At 42.4% G+C, this 22,712-nt stretch overlaps 1 protein-coding gene across 1 annotated transcript; it reads right to left on the bottom strand.

Annotated features, from left to right (window-relative positions):
- Positions 1–481: 481 nt before the first annotated feature.
- On the bottom strand, positions 482–6,703 carry LOC125742422 (galanin receptor 2b-like). Its single transcript, XM_049014405.1, has 3 exons — positions 6,667–6,703; positions 3,287–3,666; positions 482–1,445 (listed from the first exon to the last, which is right to left on the bottom strand). The coding sequence occupies exons 1-3, from the start codon at positions 6,685–6,687 to the stop codon at positions 671–673; spliced, it is 1,176 nt and encodes a 391-aa protein (XP_048870362.1). The 5' UTR covers positions 6,688–6,703; the 3' UTR covers positions 482–670.
- Positions 6,704–22,712: the final 16,009 nt, after the last annotated feature.

Genomic DNA, 22,712 nt, shown 5'->3' with positions numbered 1-22,712 from the left:
GTTCACTGTAAGCCCTGCCTCATACCCCGGGGCTGAAACACAAGCTCACCATAACACGTACTGCTACATGGTTATGGTTAAATGATGGGAAAATTGCCAGAAATTATTTTAATTAGCATTTAAATGTTATTTTGAGACAGGCAGAAGGGAAGGGCTTTGTTATTAAAAAACAACATAATTGCACTGCAACAGACAGACGCGTGACTCACAGGTGATAAACAACTAGTTTGAAAAGTTGTTTTTTTCATGTGATGGCCAGATTTTCACGGACATGTTGATCAGAAGATGATGACATCACGGCTAGATCTCCCATTCTGTTGCAGTTTCTCATTGAATTCAGTTTTATTGGTGAAACATGTATGAGCATAAGTACCAAATCAATTTAGAATGCATCATAGTGGTCGTTGTAACTAGGAGAATTTTCAATTAATGTAACATTTTCAGGAATGTCATTGTAGAGAAATTTCATGTAGAGATAAAAATACAGTTGTTGGCATGCCAAAGTTCTTCAGTTTAATAAGATTTTCAATATATACAAGTTGCATAATATGTGAAAAATGCAACAAACCTGGTGGAAATACTGTCACACTAGACCATCACAAACTACTCTCACGTGTTCTGCCACTTTCCGTTCGGCATGTTCCTTTGTGTCGCAGTGGCCTCTCATATCTTACTTGAGTTTTTCTGATGGTGTCTTTTGGAACGGCGAAGTCACAGTCACCTGGGCTCCCTGGGGAACGACAGGAGAACTGACCATCTCATGGCCGTTGGGCTGAATGTTCTCCTCATTCATCTGAGAAACCTCCGTCGACGCGGCCTCGAACCCGGGAGCCATGTTGGCCACATGCATGACATGCACCCTGTTCCTGCCTTTCTTACTGAGGATGCAGCTAAACACTTTCTTGAACCCTTTGCGGAAATGCTTGGACACCAGGGCGTAGACGATGGGGTTGAGGCAGGAGTTGGCGTAGGCCATGCAGTGGGAGAGCAGTCTGAATGCGTAGGTGGTCTGGTTGAAGGGGAAGTCACCATAGAGGTAGCACAAGATGACTACATGGTAGGGGAGCCAGCAGATGCAGAAGAGCACGGTGACGATGATGATCATCTTAGTCACCTTTCGCTTCGCTCTCTTGGAATCAGACATGCCATCGAGAGGGTCCACAGCAGTCCAGAGGTACTTTATAGTTCTGGTATATGAGAGGCTGACGATGAGTACAGGGATGACGTAGCCGAAAATGAAGGTGCATGTGTCCAGGACCTTCCGATTGGACTCCGCCCAACTGGGAACGCACACGTTGCCGTTGGCGAAGTCAATGAGCCCATAGTAGCTGAGGTACGGCCCGGCAAAGATCAGCGAGAGGCCCCAGATCACTGCCATGGCAGCTACAGCGTTCACTGGTGTCCTCAGCTCCCTGGAGCGCAGGGGGTAGCGGATTGCTAGATACCTGTGCAGCACAGAGAAACGGCCTTACAGTTATTACAGCACTGGGCTAACATCAGCAGGATGGACCAAAACAGGCAGGCACTGTATCTACAGTGCAGATTTTATTCAGTATTATTGGTGTCAAGTACGGTTGATATACGGTTGAAAAAGCAGGGACAGCTAGTCTTTTGAGGATTTGGGGTTAAGGGTCAGACTCAAGGGTCCAATGGTGAAATCACTCTGCTAATCATTTGAACTGTGACATTGTGATCATGAGTACAGAGTCCACAGTACAGAACGTCACATTTATATGTTGCGCTTATACTGTATATCAGTGTTTCCCAGTCCAGTCCTCGGGGACCCCATACAGTCCATGTTTTTGCTTCCTCTCAGCTCCTAGCGCACGTGTACCAGGTATTCGATGTTCCTGATTGGCTGGTAGCTGGGAGGGAGCAAAAACGTGGACTGTTCAGGGTCCCCGAGGACTGGGTTGGGAAACACTGCTGTATATGTACACCGTGTGCCTGACGGTGGGGGAGTGGTTTGAATTTGATTTGATGAGGTGGGGATTCTGATGATGGTCGGACCTTAAGATATATGTATACACACACACACACACACACACACACACACACATAATGTTGGCATACCTATCCCAATGGCCATCTCTCCATTCATTTCTATGGGGAAAACCATAACCCCAATCACGACACCCCTAACCCCTACCCAGCCCTAACTTTAACCATAAGTAACCAAACAAAATGCTGGACTTTTGGCCTTCTTAGATTTTGGATTGTATTCACAGATTTTTTTGTAAAACGTTTCAGGTCCCTTATGGGGACCTGAAAAATGTCCACAAAAGTAAGGAAGTTTCACGTTTTACACCCTGTGTGATCAATGCTGATGCGATCTATGCACCCCCCCCCCCCCCCCCCCACACACACACACACACACACAAACACATACTGTATATTTTGATTGTAAACTTCCACCAATTCATTCCTCCGTCCCACTGGATATGTATTGTAGGGTTGCAGTGATTGTAAACATTTTTTAGTCATGAAGGATTCTTCATAGCAGCACAGCAGAGCTACGAGACGAAGGTCCTGTAATTTATACCCTGTCAAAATGCCGTCCGGATAAAGGACGGCCCTATGGATGAGTCATGAATAAAAGATGCTACTGGAGGGCGTCGCTCACTCAAACAGAATAATCCTGCAGCCCGACTGCTACACCTGCATCTCTCCCCATCATTCCTGCATCATTCCTTAGCCCCCCCCCCAGGACTAAGGCTTCCTAGTTTTCCCTGCTGGCGTTTTAATTCACCGCTTCTCCGAGGGACACGCTTAGATGTTAATAATGCATTTCTGAATTCTAAGAAGCTGATAGCACTTTGGCCCTAATGACTGGAGCTCGAGGAGAATGAGCTCTGGCCATGGGAGGAGACGTCTGCGCCTGGTCTGGACGCTCCATGGAGTCACACATTTGCAGTTGTTGGGTAACAGCCCCAGTAGGCTACCTCACAACTGAGTATTATGTAAGTAATATTACTCACATTTGTTATTGGGCCTTAACTGGAAGCTCAGCTTTGCTATATTTATATTTAGTGGATTCCACGGCAGCTGTATTTAATGCATTATTTGCCTCACTTGTACAGCACTTTAAACAAAAGCATCTGGTAAATAAACAAATGTAACAGAGGCTTTTTGTGTTTTGTAAATATTAATGTATCTGGGGCAAACAAACTATGCTTTTGTAAGATATTGAACGTAACTTTGTCTTTGTTTGTGTTTATTTTCTCTGCGCAATGCACTCCTAAATAAGGCTTTGAAAGACGAGCCGTTAATCGTTTATGGTTAATACCTGTCGACAGAGACGGTGGCGAGCGTGAAGCTGCTGGCGTACATGGTGAGGTTGATGAAGAAGTGGACGGCCTTGCACATGAAGGAGCCGAAGACCCAGCCCTCCAGCGAGTAGATGGTGGCCTGGAAGGGCACGCAGAAGATGATGAAGAAGAAGTCAGCCACGCTGAGGTTAAGGATGAAGAGATTGGTGGTGTTGTGGCCCATCTGCCCGTTTCTGAGGAGGACGGCCAGGACCAGGATGTTCCCGACGGTGCCGAGCAGGAAGATGAGGGAGAAGACCACCGAGACGATCAGCGCTGCTGGGTTGCGCTGGTAGCTGTCCGACATGTTCCAGTGCCCTCCCAGCTTACTGATGTCTTCCTGGTCAGCCATAGTTTGCTAGTGAAGCAGGAAAAAAGCATCAATCTCTGACATCCTATAGCAAGGATAGATAAAAGTATTATGGACTGTTGTAGTTTAAGAATACATGCATGAGGATAACACAGACTGGGGGCGGTCTATACTAATTTCATTATGAATCCATCCAAGATATGATGTCATCCAAACCTTCCTGTGGGTTTATCAACGATGTGGCTGCACTAGTCTGAGACGGAGATGCAATAATCCCACATTGCAGGTTCCGCATTGATTTTAATTTATAAATCTAATGCCATTTAACTGGAAGAGCATTTTTATTTGTCAATTCTGATGAATGCTGGACCATAACAGATTGAAAATCCATTTACCTTTTAGGTATAACAAATGATTCCTTAATGAACCAACAAACCATACAAAAAAGTATTTTAAAGGACAAACTGGGACAGATGTACAATTACATAATAGATATTAAATATATTGTAAAAGGTATATATCTCAGGAAAGTTCATGTTTGGTAATTCTATGACCAAATGTCATGCAAAACTTCTGTTAAGAGAATATAGGCCTATTAACAGAAAGTAATTACACAGGTAGTCGGTTCAATGGTGATTTTATTTTGAAAGCTCTGCAGTTTTCTTGTATTCTGTGTTTAAAACAAAAAGTTCTGCCTTTTTAGAGTACAAATATACATCATCCTCCATCAGCAGTCTCTAAACCTGTCAAATCCCCCGTGAGAATGTCATTTTGAGAATATAACTGAGCTCCTTGTCTCTGCTCATATTTCCCACGATATTAAGCGATGCGATTATCTTTTATGAGATACCAAAAACATTTTTTTTGTTGCTCAAAGCACCTAATAAACCTTAAGAAATATGCAGACAGCAAGTCACTTTGCAATAAAAATCATTACCGTGCCTGAACAAACACATAAATAAAGGCAGCAGAGAGTGACTGAAGGATGAAGAGCAATGCCATTATCTATATTGTCGATTTTCATTTGCTTTTCCAATCAGCTCACAATGGCAAGGCTGCATCAGACTGTGTTCCATTAGGCTTCAGATCATTAAGGAGATTTTTTTTTTCTGATTAACTAGTTAGTTTGTTTCTTGATATGAAGCAGGTGCATTTATGTCCAATACAAGAAATTATGTTTGAATTACTTACTGTTAATCATCCATTTTCCAAACCGCTTATCCTACTGGGTCGCGGGGGGTCCGGAGCCTATCCCGGAAGCTATGGGCACGAGGCAGGGAACAACCCAGGATGGGGGGGGCAGCCCATCACAGGGCACACTCACACACCATTCACTCACACATGCACACCTATGGGCAATTTAGCAACTCCAATCAGCCTCAGCATGTCTTTGGACTGTGGGGGGAAACCGGAGTACCCGGAGGAAACCCCACGACGACATGGGGAGAACATGCAAACTCCACACACATGTAACCCAGGCGGAGACTCGAACCCGGGTCCCAGAGGTGTGAGGCAACAGTGCTAACCACTGCACCACCATGCCGCCCCTATCTTTAGACTTTACTTATAAAATTGTATCACATAGTTATGCTTGCAAATGGCTTTATATTTTTCTGAATAATATAACTAATACTTATTTTGGGTGGGGTTTTTGTAATAGTTTTTACTACAAAACAAATATCATAATCATTTTTATTGACCATCAGTGTGGTTTAATGAACAGGTGCCAGTTAAAACTGCTTATTAATATGCAAGACAATCCAGATGTTACTTAACAAAAGGCCCACATCCAGCAATGAAATAAATACAAAATATTTGCACGCCAATAAAAAGCCACATTTATTTTTCGTATAAATGCACATGTTCTGCTTGTTCGCTGATGCTCTGTGATTCTGGAGGCACCTGCCATGTACTTACAGCTGCATCCCTGCACATCCTTCACACTTGGAGAAAGCACAGCATTCCCCGCTGGCAAAATGCTGAGCAAATCAGTCACCACCTGCAACAGGAATCCTGCCACTTCTGACACACCCCATTTATAAGGAGTATTGGAAACTGGGATTAATCGCTTCATTAGAGCCACCTCACTTATCAGATAGACCCCCAGGGGGAACGGAAACAGCTACCCGCTGTCGTCGAGAAGGATTCCCATAGTCCTGATGCCAGAAGCACTGGCTCAGTGATCAAAGTCACTTTGACACTGCAGCGTCAGTGTTGTGCAGTGACTGTCTCTCTGACATTTACATGAGATTCTTTAAGCATCCTAGCAGCTTTCATTCACATGCTATAACCAAGTTCCCGGTTTCAGGTTCCCTGTCTGTTTAGTTCTGTGCTTAAGTTCTGGTTAGGAAAACGTAAGAAACAAGCAAACGGCAAAGGCAGCAATCGGAACCGTGTAGCAGGCAGACAGTCATCCCTGGCATATCATACTATAATCTGCAGTTGAGTAGGTTGAAGTAGCTTCTGCCTTTAAGGTTTTCACTTCAATTTTAAAAGCATGAATCATTACCCATGGAACTGTTAGAAATCCAAGTGTATCATGTTGTATTTTTTTTGGTATATTTCTATGGATTGCAGCTGATCTTGTAGTAAAGCATTTGTCAGGAAAAGTACAGCTTTTTGTCTGAGCGCCTTCTGTGTGCATTAGATATAGGTACATTTCAAAACACCGATTTTGACTGTAATCTCAGGTCAGTGACAGAACTGAAATACCCAACTGAAAATTGCTGTGAACAGTTTTGGGAAAGGACGTGGCACTCAGAAGTGGAAAACACAATCACAAGGCACAATTACCAAATAAAACTACATACTCGCATCTTTTCAGTCAGCTGCCTGCTTTAAAAACCGTGCAACAAATTAAATTTTTTTCCTCTTATTGAGTCCAATAAATTCAGATTTCATTATTCAATTACCCTTTTTTATAGGAATTCCTTGTACCCAAGAAAAAGAGTTCAATTGGCATCAGATAATACAATATAGAAAAAGTAGACAGAGATTATCTGATTTTTTTTAACCTGATTTTTTTCCTTGTGAATATCAGGGACTCACCAAATTGACAGGCACTTTCATTCAGTCCATGGTTCTGTTGCTCCTCTGGTTCACTGCTCTGTTTCTATTTTCCTATTCACTTCCCAGGAAATATTTGGTGTGTAATCCTGTCCTCTACTTCCGAAGGCACCGTTTTCCTCTATCTCACCCTGCCTCTCTCCCCACTCCCTCTCCCTCTCCCTCTCTCACACGTACACGTATAAGCTCCACCTCCGGTGTGTCCCCCTTAATATCTGCAGTGGCAAACCCTGAAGTTGTAGAATCCAGCTCAGATTCCCCTACTGTAAATGAAGATGTGGGGGGATTGTGGGTAATTTATGCCGTTACCAAGACGATACTGTTACCAAGAGTGCAAATTGTACTGTAAGTGGAGATGGTGTATGTAGATGAGTGTTTGTAATTTAGATTTTATTTATTAAATTCTCTCCTCTGTTGGATATGCTGTTTTTATGGATGAAGTTCATTTTACCACTTTGCACATGAAATGGTGCATAAGAAAAAATTGTCTGAAACCATACAGTATATGTAATATTAATTTATATATCCCTGCTTTTTTACTGCTGCTACTTATTTCAGAGACAAGTAGATGGTAAATAGATATAATATATATATATATTAAGAATGTAAATCAGGACTTTATTTCGGGGGGGGGGGGGGGGAATCAAATGAATGAGCATCAAAGAGACCTGGACAGGATGGTAGAACATCATAGGGCACAGACACACACACACACACACACACACACGTAGGATATACCTATCCTTTTGGGGACCGCTCATTCACTTCTATGGGAAAAATGCTAATGCTAACTATGACAACTTTAACCCCCACCCTGCCCTAACCTTAACCATAAGTAACCAAGCAAAATACAAGAGTTTTAGCATTTTTAGTTTTTTCATAGCAGTCACTGATTTTTATAAAATTGAGTTTCCCTTATGGGGATCAGGAAAAAAAAAAGAAAAAGGGGGAAAAAATGGATATTTATCACGTTATGGGAACATTGTGTCCCCATAAGGATAGGTATACCCGCTCACACACACACACACACACACACACACACACACACACACACACACACACACACACACACACACACACACACACACTATGGGCAATTCAGAGACACCAGTTCATCTAATTGGTCACTAGAAAGAACCCAGAGCACCCAGTGGAAACTCAAACAGATGGAAAGTATTTATTTTTGTTTATATTCAGTTTTGAACACGAGTGTTTTTTCTCTGTGTCTTCACACTTTTGAGTTTTTACAATATACAGCTCTGGAAAAAAAATAAGAGACCGCTCTATATTAAAAAAAATCTGCATTTTTATATCCTGCTTCAATCCCGGTTCTGCTGGCAGAAGGCTGCACTACACAGCAGGCTGCTTCCAGGCACAACGCTTCTAAGGCAGCCGCACGCAAGAACAAGGTGAAGCAGGAGTCACTGGGAACGACTGGAAACCAGCCAGGTAAAGGGAAGCGACTTTTTAATGGCAGACATGACCGTTAACTTATGTGACAGTTTCTCATCAATCGTAGGATGACATCAAATGACCGTCAAAGGAATGGGAAGCATTAAGTGCAGGTGTGAAGTGCACTGCTGGGACAGTTCACATCAGGCCTAGAAGCAGGACCGAAGTCCCATAAAGCAAGGAAGATGCCCTTCATTAAGGAGAAACAGAGAAGAACCAGGCTGCAAAAATATATATTATTCGTAGACAAACACACTTAAATTGAGAGATGAGTGAAGCAAAAACTTGTTCTGTCGTCTCTTAATCTTTTCCATACCTATATGTTTGCATCTGCATACTTTGGTACCATTTTACAACAAGGTTCCCTTTCCCACTAATAAATGGCAGCAAGTCATTAGTAAATAAAACAGTTATAACTTTATAAATCTATAACTATAATTTTCTATTCATTTCTTACAAAGTGTTACAACCAAAGTAATAATCTGATTAGAAAGCATTCATAAACAACTTCTTAAGAGTAATCGTGTTGCAAAGTGGTAGTTGCACATTTGCACAAGGCCGGCCCTGGCTGCACTGCTGCCCTGTGTGAGATTCTGCTGAACACTCCTCCCCCGGAGCAGCATAAAACAAAGTCTGTCAATTCATTTATATTAAGAACATTTCAGTATCACAGGGTATCTGGCTGCTAACTGGCTAACCAGCGTCTGTTTCACAAAGGCAATGAAATATTAAAACTAGTGTAAATAGCTGTAAACTCATGGAGTAGAACTTGGAGGTATTTCTTCTTTTGTCACTCGCTCTTTTGCACCCCCCTGCCCCCCTGAGAAATGCTTATGCCACCTGCAGGGTGGGCCGGCCCTGCCTTTCAGGTCCTTCGCTGCACTATGCGAACAAAATTGAGGAAAACAATGTAACCCGTCTGTCTACCTCTGTCTGATTTGTGAAGCAGCTTCATTATGAACATTTTCAATCGTAAGTCATGCAGACGGGTATGTGAACACCCCTCCCGAGTCCCTAAGCAGCATGTGGCTCTGTGGGCTAAGCCTGTGTGCCTGTCGCAGGTTCAAACCCAGCCTCAGCCTGTGGGTCCTTGAACAAGGCCCTTAACCCTCAGCTCCCTGGGCGCCGCTACGGGTGGCAGCCCTTCGCAGACAACTTCCTCTATGAAAAAAGAGCAAGTTGTGGGAGGCGTGAAGACAATTTCCCTACGGGGATCAATAAAGTATCGATTATTATTATTAATGTGGGCCGAGTGGCTGCAAGCTGTGAAAACAGGAGAATGCAGTTTGAATCATAGAACTGGAGAAATACAGCGGCAGAGGTCTGTCAGGAAGGGAACAGAATGTCAGACCTTGACTGAAATAAAATCACTTTAAAAACACAGAGATATAATGCAAAGGATGCTGCAGAAACGGTTAGAAACCCATCAAAAAGAAGCAAAATCCCCCAGAAGAGAGGAGAGGCGAGGGCTGCTCACCCTGGTGTGTGGCTGCCTTGGCCTCACGAAGGACGGCTTCAGTTTCTTCGGTGCTTCACTGCTGCCTGTCTGACCCCATTTAAACTCTAATGAAGTGTCAGACACAAAATGGGTCGACTGGGTTTTGGTATCTGGGGCATTTGTAGGAACAAGGCTGGTGATCATTTTCTGTGGAGGTGCGAAAACATCGCAATGCGTCTACCCTCCCGCCACAAAACACCGGGAGTCAGTCGCTGATTGCATGAACTGCTAATCTGAAGTGTTAGAAAGATACCAAGTGGTCACTGTCTCTTGTGAGGCTCCTAGTTTACTTGTTATTTTTATCTTGTATTCTTGTATGTATGGTTTTTTTACCTTGTATGCTAGAACGTATGTTTTTTATCTTATACACTTTTTTACTTGTCTTCTTATAGCATGAAGGTACAAAGATAATTTCCCTATTCCACTCTCCAAAATTCCTAAATGCAGTGGACATGTTTGCTCCCCCCCGAGTTTTATTCTTAAGCACCCAGCCCCTTGCCATAATTCTGCCTCCTGCTGGTGCAATTCTATTAATTTTAATAATCATCGTTGACACTGAACATTCTCTAACTGAAAATATTTTGACATTCGGTGAAGCACATAGATGTTTAAGATATCGGACATTCAGTAAAGCACTGCTTCTCAGAGTGGCTCTCCAGGACCCCCCCACCCCAGACCTCAAAATGCACTGGGAAGGGAGCTGGGAAGGAGCAAAAATGTGGACCATCTGGATGTCCCGGAAGATCGGGTTGTGAAAAACTGCAGTAAAGATTCCTCACAGAAGCTTAAGCTTCTCATAATTGTCCTTTGAAAAGTTTTCTGAAGGTATGCTTGTCACGCTGCATTATGGTAATGTTATATGTGATTACAGATAGCAGTCCCTTGGGTGCTTAATGCTAATAATCCACCCAGCTGTTCATGGTGTTATAACAATGCTCAGAGAGATACTTTTCTTCATGGATAGGTCATCAGAAGCTAAAACGTAGCCCTTTACCACAACCAGAACAATGACATAGTATAAACATAGGAACAAAGCAAGGCAATTGGTCACAGCTAAAATATGGTAATAAAATTATGACAGAAGACTAATAGTGAAAGCAAAACTAGTCTTGGGGTGGCATGGTGGTGCAGTGATTAGCACTGTTGCCTCATGCTTTTGGGACCCAGGTTCGAGTCTCCGGCTGGGTCACATGTGTGTGGAGTTTGCATGTTCTCCCCATGTCGTCGAGGGGTTTCCTCCGGGTACTCCGGTTTCCCCCCACAGTCCAAAGACATGCTGAGGCTAATTGGAGTTGCTAAATTGCCCCTAGGTGTGAATGGTGTGTGAGTGTGCCCTGCGATGGGCTGGCCCCCATCCTGAGTTGTTCCCTGCCTCGTGCCCATTCGTTCCAGGATAGGCTCCGGACCCCCTGCGACCCAGTATGATAAGTGGTTTGGAAAATGGATGGAAAACTAGGCTTTTTAAAGGAAAGGATGAAAAATTGTTGTGGTGAAAGCGTCAAGCAGCACCTGAGCTCAAGATAAAGTGAAGCATAAATGAAAGCAGAACAAATGAGGGAAGCATTTGGGAGAGAAGATGAGCCTGACATTTAGACTGCATGCGAGGACGTATCACGGCATGGTTTTAGCGGTGAGAGGCTCCGCTGTGGATGAGGGAAAGCTTGGTCTGCTAGATGAGGCAGAACAAGAGTAATAAGGCAGGTCATCATCCTGTACGGCAGGTTACAATGGACAGCCAGCCAAGGTCTCCAAGGAGACGTTATCAAAAGGGGCCAATATCACACATGCTATGTAGCTAAATAGCTACACAAACCTGGTGATATTATACAATGCAATAAAAGTCTTGAGGTCTTAACAGCAGTTATTCAGAATGGTGCAGAAGTCTTGTCCAGTCAAAGAAAATGATGTTAAAAAGATCTTGATGTTGATGTAAAACTGTGAAAATATATCTGTCTAAATGTGTTAGCTTAGCCACTGAGAAATCCTCTTCTTAACTCACCCTACTATACGCAATAACCATACAATACACCCATGATTGACGACTCGACCACTAGCACACCATGTTAGGCTAATCAATTCCTTGTTAAGTTACCTAATTCACTTAATTAATTAACTGAGCTGGTGGTGAATGTTAACGAATACATGGAATGGCAGAGGTGCCCCTGAGGAGAGGTTTGGGAACTGAAGTGGTGTTCATCTAGCCATCCAAATAGACATCAGTAACTTTTTGGAGAATGGGAGAAAGTCTTCCTATTTTTGTCATGTTACTATTCATTTGCATATATTGTTTTGTCATTGATTTTCTGAGCTAATATATATGTACTATCTGGACGAACAGCTATCGGCATTTTCTTCGACTACATAAAACTTTTGCATAGAACTGTAATTTTCTAGGAGGGGTAAATGGACCCCTTAACACTGGACAGTCGGTAACACTTTACTTGATGGGGCAAACATACTTAGTAATAACTCAATTACTACTTAAGCACAAATAATAAACAAATATAGTTTCTACTTGACATAAAAAATGCATAATGACTTATTAATGGTGATCAGATATGACATTATATAATTATTAGTATTAACTTGTGTAATTCATGACTGGTTCCTTCAGTATTTCTTTCAGCAGTTCAGTAAGATTAACAGAATTAACAAATACAGTAACAAATACAATAACTGCTTTAGAAAATTCATCATTAATGAATTGTGTGTTAACATGAAATAAATATGTAACTAAGATTTTGTTTGTGGTTAATTAATGCATAAGTAAGAGCATAATACACTGCTCAAAAAAATGAAAGGAACACGTCAATTAAACTTCTGAGATATTGATCTGTTCAGTTAAGTAGCAGAGGGGGTTGTTAATCAGTTTCAGCTGCTTAGGTGTTAATGAAATTAACAACAGGTGAACTAGAGGGGCAACAATGAGACGACCCCCAAAACATTTTTCCCTCCACCTCTTTTCTGATTGTTTTCACTAGTTTTGCATTTGGCTACGATCAGTGTCACTACCGGTAGCATGAGGCGATACCGGGACCCTACAGAGGTTGCACAGGTAGACCAACTCCTCCAGGATGGCGCATCAATACATGCATTTGCCAGAAGTTTTGCTGTGTCTCCCAGCACAGTCTCACGGGCATGGAGTAGATTCCAGGAGACAGGCAGTTACTCTAGGAGAGCTGGACAGGGCCGTAGAAGGTCCTTAACCTGTCAGCAGGACCAGTATCTGCTCCTTTGTGCAAGGAGGAACAGGATGAATACTGCCAGAGCCCTGCAAAATGACCTCCAGCAGGAAACTGGTGTGAATGTCTCTGACCAAAGAATCAGAAACAGACTTCATGAGGGTGTCCTGAGGTTCCGACGTCCTCTAGTGGACCCTGTGCTCACTGCCCGGCACCATGGCGCTCGATTGGCATTTGCCATAGAATATGCCAGAATTGGCAGGTCCACCACTGGTGCCCTGTGCTTTTCACAGATGAGAGCAGGTTCACCATGAGCACATGTGACAGACATGAAAGGGTCTGGAGAAGCCATGGAGAACGTTATGCTGCCTGTATCATTGTTCAGCATGACCGGTTTGGTGGTGGGTCAGTGATGGTCTTGTAAGGCATATCCATGGAGGGACGCACAATCCTCTACAGGCTAGACAACGGCACCTTGACTGCCATTAGGTATCGGAATGAAATCTTTGGACCCATTGTCAGACCCTATGCTGGTGCGGTGGGTTTTGGGTTTCTCCTGATGCACGACAATACCCGGCCTCATGTAGCAAGAGCATGTAGGCAGTTCCTGGAGGATGAAGGAATTGATACCATTGACTACCCCCCACGCTCGCCTGACCTAAATCCAATAGAACACCTCTGGGACATTATGTTTCGTCCATCCGATGCCACCAGGTTGCACCTCAGACTGTCCAGAAGCTCAGTGATACCCTGGTCCAGATCTGAGAGGAGATCCCCCAGGACACCATCCGTGGTCTCATTAGGACCATGCCCCGACATTGTCAGGCATGCATACAACCACGTGGGAGCCATACAAACTACTGAGTACGATTCTCACTCTTCAATGAGTTTCTGCAATGAGATTTCGGCAAAATGGACTAGCCTGCCGCGTCATTTTTTCACTTTGATTTTCAGGGTGTCTTTGTATTCAGCCCTCTGTGGGTTGATAATCTTTATTTCCATAAAACGATGTGGCATCCTTTCGTTCCTAACACATTACCCAGTCCATATCAGTATAGATTTTTTTCCCATTGAGAGCCGATGTGTTTTCAAAGTGTTCCTTTAATTTTTTTTGAGCGGTGTGTTTTGTTTGTGCCCTTTTGAGTAAAGTGTTACTCATAGTCAAATGAAAGAAGTGTGACATGGCAGCTCATGACGGAAAACAAACTGTCAGGTAAAAAGGCTTTATTAAAACTAAAGGAGCTCCAGGAAGCAACAAAACAGGACAGCAAAATTTATACATTAATGCTTTTTCAGACTCTTGCATACAGACGAGCAGAGCGAGAGATGAGTCTCCGGGTGACACTAAACAAGAACCAGCAGACAGGGCTCTGGCAGATAGTGAACACAGAGAGAGGGATGGGTCTCCTTTGGGTAATGCGCACCAAGAGAACACTACATATATTCATTCAGCCATCGTGAAAGTCAAACAAACAGCCCAGCCTGCCCTGGTCATCTATCCCTACAATAAAGCAATGCACTCCTAGAATTTTGATTTGCAGGAACAGCTATGTGAAGATTAAAGGGAAGATGGAATGGGGCATAGTACATGCAGATCCTACTGCAGAACCTGCCGCGGGAGACCAGAGGGCAGGCAGAAGAGGCACCTTTCCGCTGCACAATAATCACACGCAAAAAGGGAAAGGAACAATGGAGCAGGTCAGCAAGCACTGAGCAAACGTCCTCGCATGGCCCCGGGGAAGCCTGGGCTCTAACAAAAAGGCAGCCAGGCTTTCAAACGGCTGTCTGCAGAGGCTTAAAAGTCAAAGTAAATAGCTAAGCCTTTTAGTGCATTCTGAATTGTAGATTTTCATAGCTCTATGATTAGTGAGGAACTTATACAACACAATATAACAGCAACACAAAATTCCATTTCATTTGAAAATGTATTCCTTTATCAAAAAAAAAGATTACAGAAAAAGAATGTGGGAATTGTATTGTACCATTTTAGTTTTCATAATACCTTTAAAAATATGTTACCATTGACATTATATGTTACAGCACATATACCATTGACATTATATGTCATAGCACGTATACCATTGACATTATATGTTATACTTTATCGTCAGTCTCTGGTTTCCTTATGCCAACCTAAAAAATCAGGGACATCTAGTCACCTGCAATTTCTTTTTAAAAATGTGCATATTTGTAAATGTCTAGCTAGCAAAATTACACTTCTGGTCCTTTGGGTCGCTTAACCCAAACATTAATACTGTCTGTTCTGTGTAAGCCCATGAAGTACATAACTGTTTGCAAAGGTTTGATTTACACATCACTTACTCTACAGAAATTTGATTTTAATCTCATCATTTACTTATACTTGTTCAGCCATCTGCTAAACATTTTGCATGTAAATTTTGTGCATTTTTTATGATCAAGGTCTGTACTTGTATTAAGCAACTCACCAGCGTTAAAGCGTTATCAGTTTCTTTGCCGTGAGTGACATTTTTAGATTATATTTTTTAGATTACTTTGGATTCTCTTCACAATCAGGTAAGATTTTATGATTTCATTAATAATAAAAAAGTAATTATTTATTACTAGGACAGAAGCACAGTATTTGCCCAAGACTGGAGGGCTTTCTATTCTATCTATGTGTGACTGTGAGCAGGAGGCGCCCTTGCTGGGGGATCATCACAGGCTTGGAGATTTCTGTTTAATGCCTTTTCATGATTTATTACAATGCCATACAATAGCAGGATATCTGAGTTTAATATGCCCGTCTTTTAGGCTAACGCCAGCCTCCATTTTGCAAAAAGATAAAATTACTTTGTTGCTACAATAATCTGCTTACACCAAGGTCTCTCGGTATGCTTGGCCCGTGAATTTAAAGTGCAACAAATCCTTGTTCCTTCACTGAAGATAATGTGCTAGACGGATGAAAGGGAAATGCAAACTAATTGCTTGGCATGAGTAAATTAATGATGTTGTGGAAACCCAATAAACAGTGCTGTCGTCTTATGGCTTCAGGCTCCGGTGTCGGAGTCTGACTCTGCAGGAGGTCTGTCTGTCTTCCAGAGGAGGGTAGTTCGGGTCCAGAGAGGAAAAGCCCAAACTAGGGTTTTCTTTCAACCAACCAGTTGAGTTCTCTGTGACTGTGACTCTTTATACTCAGCTGGTTGGTTGAAACAAAATCTCTGGACTTTTCCTCCCTTGACCTGAATTACCCACTTCTAGTCTGCTCTGTCCTTGTCTGTACTCTGTCCATGTCTGTACTCTGTCCTTGTCTGTACTCTGTCCATGTCTGTACTCTGTCCTTGTCTGTACTCTGTCCTTGTCTGTACTGCTTTCCGCCAGATGGTCCAACCCTCCCTTCTCAGTACCCTGCCTGGCATCCAAATACTCAGCTTTGAACAAAATAAATGTTTTCTTACTAATGCTGATCCAGTTATTTTATTATGTTGCAATCTATTAGCTGCCTTAAATGTGTATGAATGTTATATAACCGCTTCCACAGGAAAGGAGGCCCATCAGAGACCATTTCACAGTATACTCAGTTCTAATAAGTTACTTATTTCTGTACTGATTCAACCTGCACATCCATGAAGCGACAGGGAAAAACTTGGAAACCGTGAAGAGTTTAAGTGAGATAGAAGGAGCCTCGTTGTGAAGTGGCAGCAGATTTGGCTTCTGGGAAGGCAGCTTCTTCTGAACCTTGGTGTCCTTCAGCGACGGAAAGCGGCTGCAGATTGTTTCTAACTGAGGTGACTTTTTCCACATCTTCGTGATGAAACGCAGGCTGGTTTTGTTTTAAGTGGCAGTGCTGAAATAATGAGCTTCACATCCCTCCGACGTAGTACCTCTCCTCTCTAAAACAGCGTAACCTCATGGCCCACAGACTATGCAACAGAGTCTCCATAGGCTGTAGCCTCATTCCCACTATGATGATTCACTGTTTCACTTCTACAACAGCATTATTACATGAAGAAATTAGCAGTGGGAGGGAGCCATGCCTTTAAACTCAATGTGAGTGGCATGTTGTGCTGTCAGTCATCTGATATCTTACTTCTCATTGGCCGGGGACAGCTGTGTGTTTTGATGCGAAGTTTCTCCCTGCATTAGCAAAAATCTTCATTTTATCTCAGCACCACGTGAGAAAATGGGCACTGGGGAACATTGATGTGATCTGAGACAAGACTAGAAGGACAACTAGAAGATGTTAAAGAGAAGGAGAATGACACAATGTTGGCTTGCCATCCTTTGCAAAAAAACAGTAATTTTGTTGATATGAATTTCCCTGAACCCTGCCAGTGTACATAGACAGGAGCACCGCTAAACGTTTTGGGCCCCATGACAGTATATCATATTGGCTTCCCGATTTAGTCAGGTGGGTTTGCTGAAGCTGTGTTTCTGCATGATACGCCTATTTAAATAGCAGGTGTGAATACCGTTATCTTTCTCCAACCTCTGCTATAAACTCCTTTTTAATTAGGAGGTAATAATAAGTTAGCAAGTGCATTATATTAAACAATTATCTGTGGGACTAACAAGTTAATTTTACCAATGTTAACATTACCTATAGAATTTGAAGTAACTGACTCATCTGCACCACATGGAGATGGATTATTGATCCACACCAGTACGGTATCAGTTCATGTATTTGTCATACTCCATTTGGTTGCTTTCGGTTTGGAATGCAAAATTAAATGAATGAATATTTAATTTTCATTCATTTAATTTTCTCTGCTATGCCGAAATTGCACCAGACTGTAAACTCAAAACCGAGCTTTGTACTATTACACCCCTAAGAAAACACAGCATACTGTAAACAAACAGATTTCCGCTGAGAAATATTGAGTGAGCAGTTGTCCACTATTTTTCTCTTACAACCTTAATTTTCTTTTCTGATAACCACACTTTAACGTCACCATTTTATTCATGCGTTGGGATTCATACTGACTTCTTCAAACGTAGGCTGGCTAGGTGATATTGATTGTATCGTGAGCACAAAGGCAGGGGAAAATCCATCCACCCATTTTTTGTAACCACTTATCCTCCATCCATCCATCCATCCATCCATCCATCCATTTTCTGAACCCACTAATCCTGTTCAGGGTTGCAGGGGGTACAGAGTCCATCTTGGAGACTACAAGCGCAAGACTGGGAACAACCCAGGATGGAGTGCCAACCCATCGCAGGGCACACTCACACACCATTCACTCAGACATGGAACTCCAATTAACTTCAGCATGTTTTTGGACTGTGGTGGGAAACCCCAAAATGACATGGGGAGAACATGCAAACTCCAGGTAAGTTTTAAAATAAATCAACACATAGGGCCATGATGGAAACTCAAACCCTGGCTCTAGAAGTGTGAGGCAACAGTGCTAACCACTCTGTAGGAGTACAGAGGATAACCCATCTGCTTCTTTTCACCAAGAAAGAGAAAATATTTATTCTTATTTGTAAATAGTGGATAATGTATTGGACAATGACTGTCCAATTATGTGTCATATTTTTGGGCCCCCCCCATACATCAACATACACCAATGAGACTGTATCGGCAATTAGAGCAAAGACCTTACCGTGAATACAGGGTGTAAGTATAGAGGTTTCAGTCAGATATATGCATGTATGGTTAATTTGCACGAACAAACAAACAAATTGAAAAATACATAAATATGGCAGCTTCGTTTAAAAAATTCATACTGGTTTTTCAACAGAATAAAAGGAAACTGATTGTACACAGATTTGCTCAGTACTTATGAATTCAAAGCCATTAGTGTCCATCACGTGCGTAATATTTTATTTTTAGTGTAGAGCCCTTTGATGCATGATTTATTTGTCGTTACCATGAAACAATGAACGGCTATGGGCAAGACTGACTGTACTAAAGCAATTTAATCTCACTTAAGGGACTCGCTGTCTACTCCATCTTCTATTTTGTGTCAACTGCAATGATTGTGTTTGTCTGACAACATAAAGAAGTGGATAAACAGATGATTCAAAGGGGAAATGCTGAACATCACAGCTAAGGTCTTCTGATCACACTCAGGGAGAGTGAATCGCAGACAGTCAAAGAGATTCAAGATTCAATTGCTTATTATGCAAAATATGAAATACTCAGTAAATATGGATGGGTAGTACATGGTGGTATGTGCATCGTGGTTAGGAAGAGCCCTTTAGTGCCTGGTTACTGCAGTGCAGTAAAAGCTGTTCTTAAGTCTGGCAGTGTGGGCTTTGACTGCCCTGTACCTTCTACTGGATGGCAACAGTGTAAAGAAATAGTTTCCAGGGTGTGATGCTTGACTGAGGATGTTCTTGGCTCTTCAAAGACAATGAGAGTTATAGTTGCCTTGCAGGGAAGGTAGCAGAGTGCTGCCAATCTTCCCTGGATTCCTGATGATTCACTGCAGAGCAGTTGAATAGAAACCCTTTATTTGCCATATTCACAAGTACGAGTACAGGTACATAGGAGTACTTCTCTTTGCCTACCCTGTCTTGCTCACCATGAGACACACATGCAAGTGAGAGCAAGTTGGGGGGGGGGGGGGTCACAGCACAGGTTCAGCCAGCATGTCCCTGAAGCTTGGGGTTAAGAACATGTGACTGTTCTGCTGAGGTTAGGGGTCAAACCAGCAATCTTAGTATGGTGAGCCACTCACCACCCACAAAAGGTTCTCGCAGAGAATGACTTTTATCCAACAACCTCTGGGTTATGGGCTCAACAGGCTTCCACTGCACCACTCTGCTGGTCACATGTTATTTACCCTTAAAGATTGGCATAGCCTACAAACAATTTTTGGTTTTGAAGCCAAGACCTTCATAATTGGTGACCTGGGTTTATATCACTAAACCAAGGGTCTCCAACTCCGGTCCTGGAGAACTACCGTCCAGTAGGTTTTCTATCATACCTGGATTCTGATGAGCCACACCTGCTCTCAGGTAAATACCAGGAACAGGTTTGGCTCATCAGAAGCCAAGTGGCACAGAAAACCTACTGGATAGTAGCTCTCCAGAACCGGAGTTGGAGACCCCTGGACTAGACAATGGAAAGATTTCGAAAATGTTTGTGTTGTTAGCAGAATGCGCTATCTGTTGAGGTACAGGAACACTGTTAATTGATTTAGCAAGTGCAGGGTTCAGACCCACAAGAACTCATGTTCACTGGATTTTAAGGCCAACACCTTCTCTGCTCTCCCACCCTGGTTACAATGCTTTCGAAAGAACAACGGTAAAAAGAATCTAGTAACAACTGGTCTAAGATTACGTTCCTTAGTGTGTGTGGGAAGTAGAGCCTTGGTTGTGCTTTCCTTGTCAGTGCTATGGTGATGTTGTACCATGAGATGTCTCCTGATGGTAGTGGGCTCAGTGCATCTTCTCTTGAAGTCAATAATGAGTTATTTGGTCTTGTTTGTGTTTAGTGCCTGATTGTTCTCCGAACAAATGTTGATAGCCTGTGGACCTCGTCTGCGCAGGCTGACCCGTCGCCATCTGCGATCAGCTCCACCACCATGGTGTCCCTTGCAAACTCCAGAGTGACGTTTGTTCCGTGGGCTGGAACACAGTCATAGGGGTAGAGGGCATAGAGGAGCAGGCGGAGCACATGGGCCCTGGGCGTGCCAGTGCTGAGTGCTGAGCAAGAAGTGGATGAAAGGTGGGGACTCAGTCTTACTGTCTGGGGGTGGTTGGTTTGAAAGTCATAGATCCATGCACAGATGGCCTGGCTAAGACCCAGCTCACAGAGCTTGCAGTAGATCCGGTAGGGTATGACGGTGTTAAATGCAGAGCTATAAATAATGACAATCATCTGTATGAGGCTAGGTGTTGAAGGTGGGTGAGAGCGATATGTAGCAAAGTGTTGATGGCATCCTCTGTGGATCTACCAGGTCAGAAGCCATGTTGGTGTTTGTCCAGGGCTTTTGGAATTGTGGCTTAGATGTTTGAAAGTGCCAAGCTCCCCAAACATTTGGTAATAATGGGGGTAAGTGCAACTGGTCTGAAGTCTTTTACTGGCGATTGGGTGTTTGGCAACTGGGAGGACAGTGGTGGCTCTGAGACAGGTGAGGACAATGGCCAGTGACAGGGATAGGTTGAAGATAAATATCTTTTCCAAACATGACAAGCCTCTCAATATGGAATATGCAGGCTGAGCTGTAAAATTCAGCTTATGATAAAGACATTTACTACCGCTTTTATTGGCCGTGTACCCAGAATCATTACAACAAAATGTTCTCTCACAGAATATGGTAGAAAGAGCAATGGACTGAATATTTGTTTAAAACCAAGTGCAAACAAACCATGACCTTGTCAGCAGCAAAGCTGTACCTAATTAGTTCTTAATTAATATCTCTCCAAATCCAGGCATGGCAGGCTGTAGATTGATTGGGGAAGAAGTCTGACTATTCTAGTAAACAAACTGATTTCTTAAACACGCCATGCATTGCAAATTTTCTGCACAGATTGTGCGGCTCAGACATGCTGGAGAAGGCAAATAATTCCGTAGACTATGGTAAATTAAATCACAGCTGCGTTTCACAAGATGGCAAATACACTTCATCAACAAGCCCCCCAAAGACTACAGCTGTAAATGAAACTAAGCACTTTTTTGGCTTGGCAAAGGGACAGGTCCACATTTCCACAAAGTATTCCAGATTGATGATTATATAGGAGTGTGGTTAGTGGTCTGTTTCTCCTAATTCGAAACTGCTTTGCATTAAAGGATTAGCTTCCCACCCCTGGTTGACAAAGCGACGGTGGGACACAGGTTAATTTCAGCAGGTCGTCCCTATTCATGGTGCTGTATAAAATGCGACATTACTGCTGTATTCTCATCCCGCAAGTGCTGCATGCAGTAAGGAAACTGCCAATTATAGAAGATTTTGATAAAAAGTACCTTACCTTATTTCAGAATTCGAATTATACATGACGGGTCAATTTAGGAACTGTGATGAGGCAGGTAAAAAAAAGAATTTTAAATTACTCAAATCTAAATGGTTTGAAAAAATACAATTTACGGAGGGAATTATAAAGAAAAAAAATCAAATTGAACATACAAATATTTTCTCACCTGATAGAAAGAAGAGAGCATAAGAATGGGGAATAATAGTTATGCATAACGCAATAAGGATGAAATGGATGAAGTCATTAGGAGCCAGTTTCAATGAACTCTAACAGCACAGTTAGCTTGTGATTTGAGGATTCATCATTGATTGACTTTGGGGAGCATGAGGACGCTTATCCACTAGGCTGTCAAAATGCTCATTTCATTCAAAGATGTTCAAAGATGATTTTCATGAAGAGTAAATGGCTACCAGGAGCAGAACTGTGAGCTGTAACTTCAAATCATACTTTCGTTTGTCTTTTTGTTCAACCACTAAATCAAATATAAAAATGATATCAAACAGGTCACGATTATGATTATATGACAGCAGTGCAGTGGTTAGCAAAGATACAAAAAAAAATCTATTGAAACTATATTGACAGAAACTTCTTCAAATTCCTGTTTGAGTAAAGAAATTACAAGATTCTCTAAGTCTCTAATAACTACTGAGTTATTGAATTTAGTCCGAAGTATTTGTCCCCCCCAGCACAATCCAAAAACATGCTAAGGTCAATTGGTACCTCCAAATTGCCAAGGCTTTAAGTAAAATCTCTGTGATGACTTTGCTCCTGGCATTTGTCTTCTAGCCTAAGGGCCTAATGGTAGGTACATCAGTTTTGACTTGTTTCCACGTTTGTGGTATCCCAGAATAAGCCTGTCAGATCTCTGTGGTTGTTACTGTCAGTACTGATTAAAATTCTGATGACAAATTCAGTGCACAATATAAGCAAATGCACAAGCATTCGAAAAAAAAAAATAATAGTAATATTTTCTCATGTTGCAGTCCCTAAAAGGCAGTCAGTAACATACC

The sequence above is a fragment of the Brienomyrus brachyistius genome, chromosome 5 (assembly GCF_023856365.1).
Source record: "Brienomyrus brachyistius isolate T26 chromosome 5, BBRACH_0.4, whole genome shotgun sequence".
NCBI classification, from domain to species: Eukaryota; Metazoa; Chordata; class Actinopteri; order Osteoglossiformes; family Mormyridae; genus Brienomyrus; species Brienomyrus brachyistius.
This window is presented reverse-complemented; position numbering and strand designations above follow the sequence as displayed.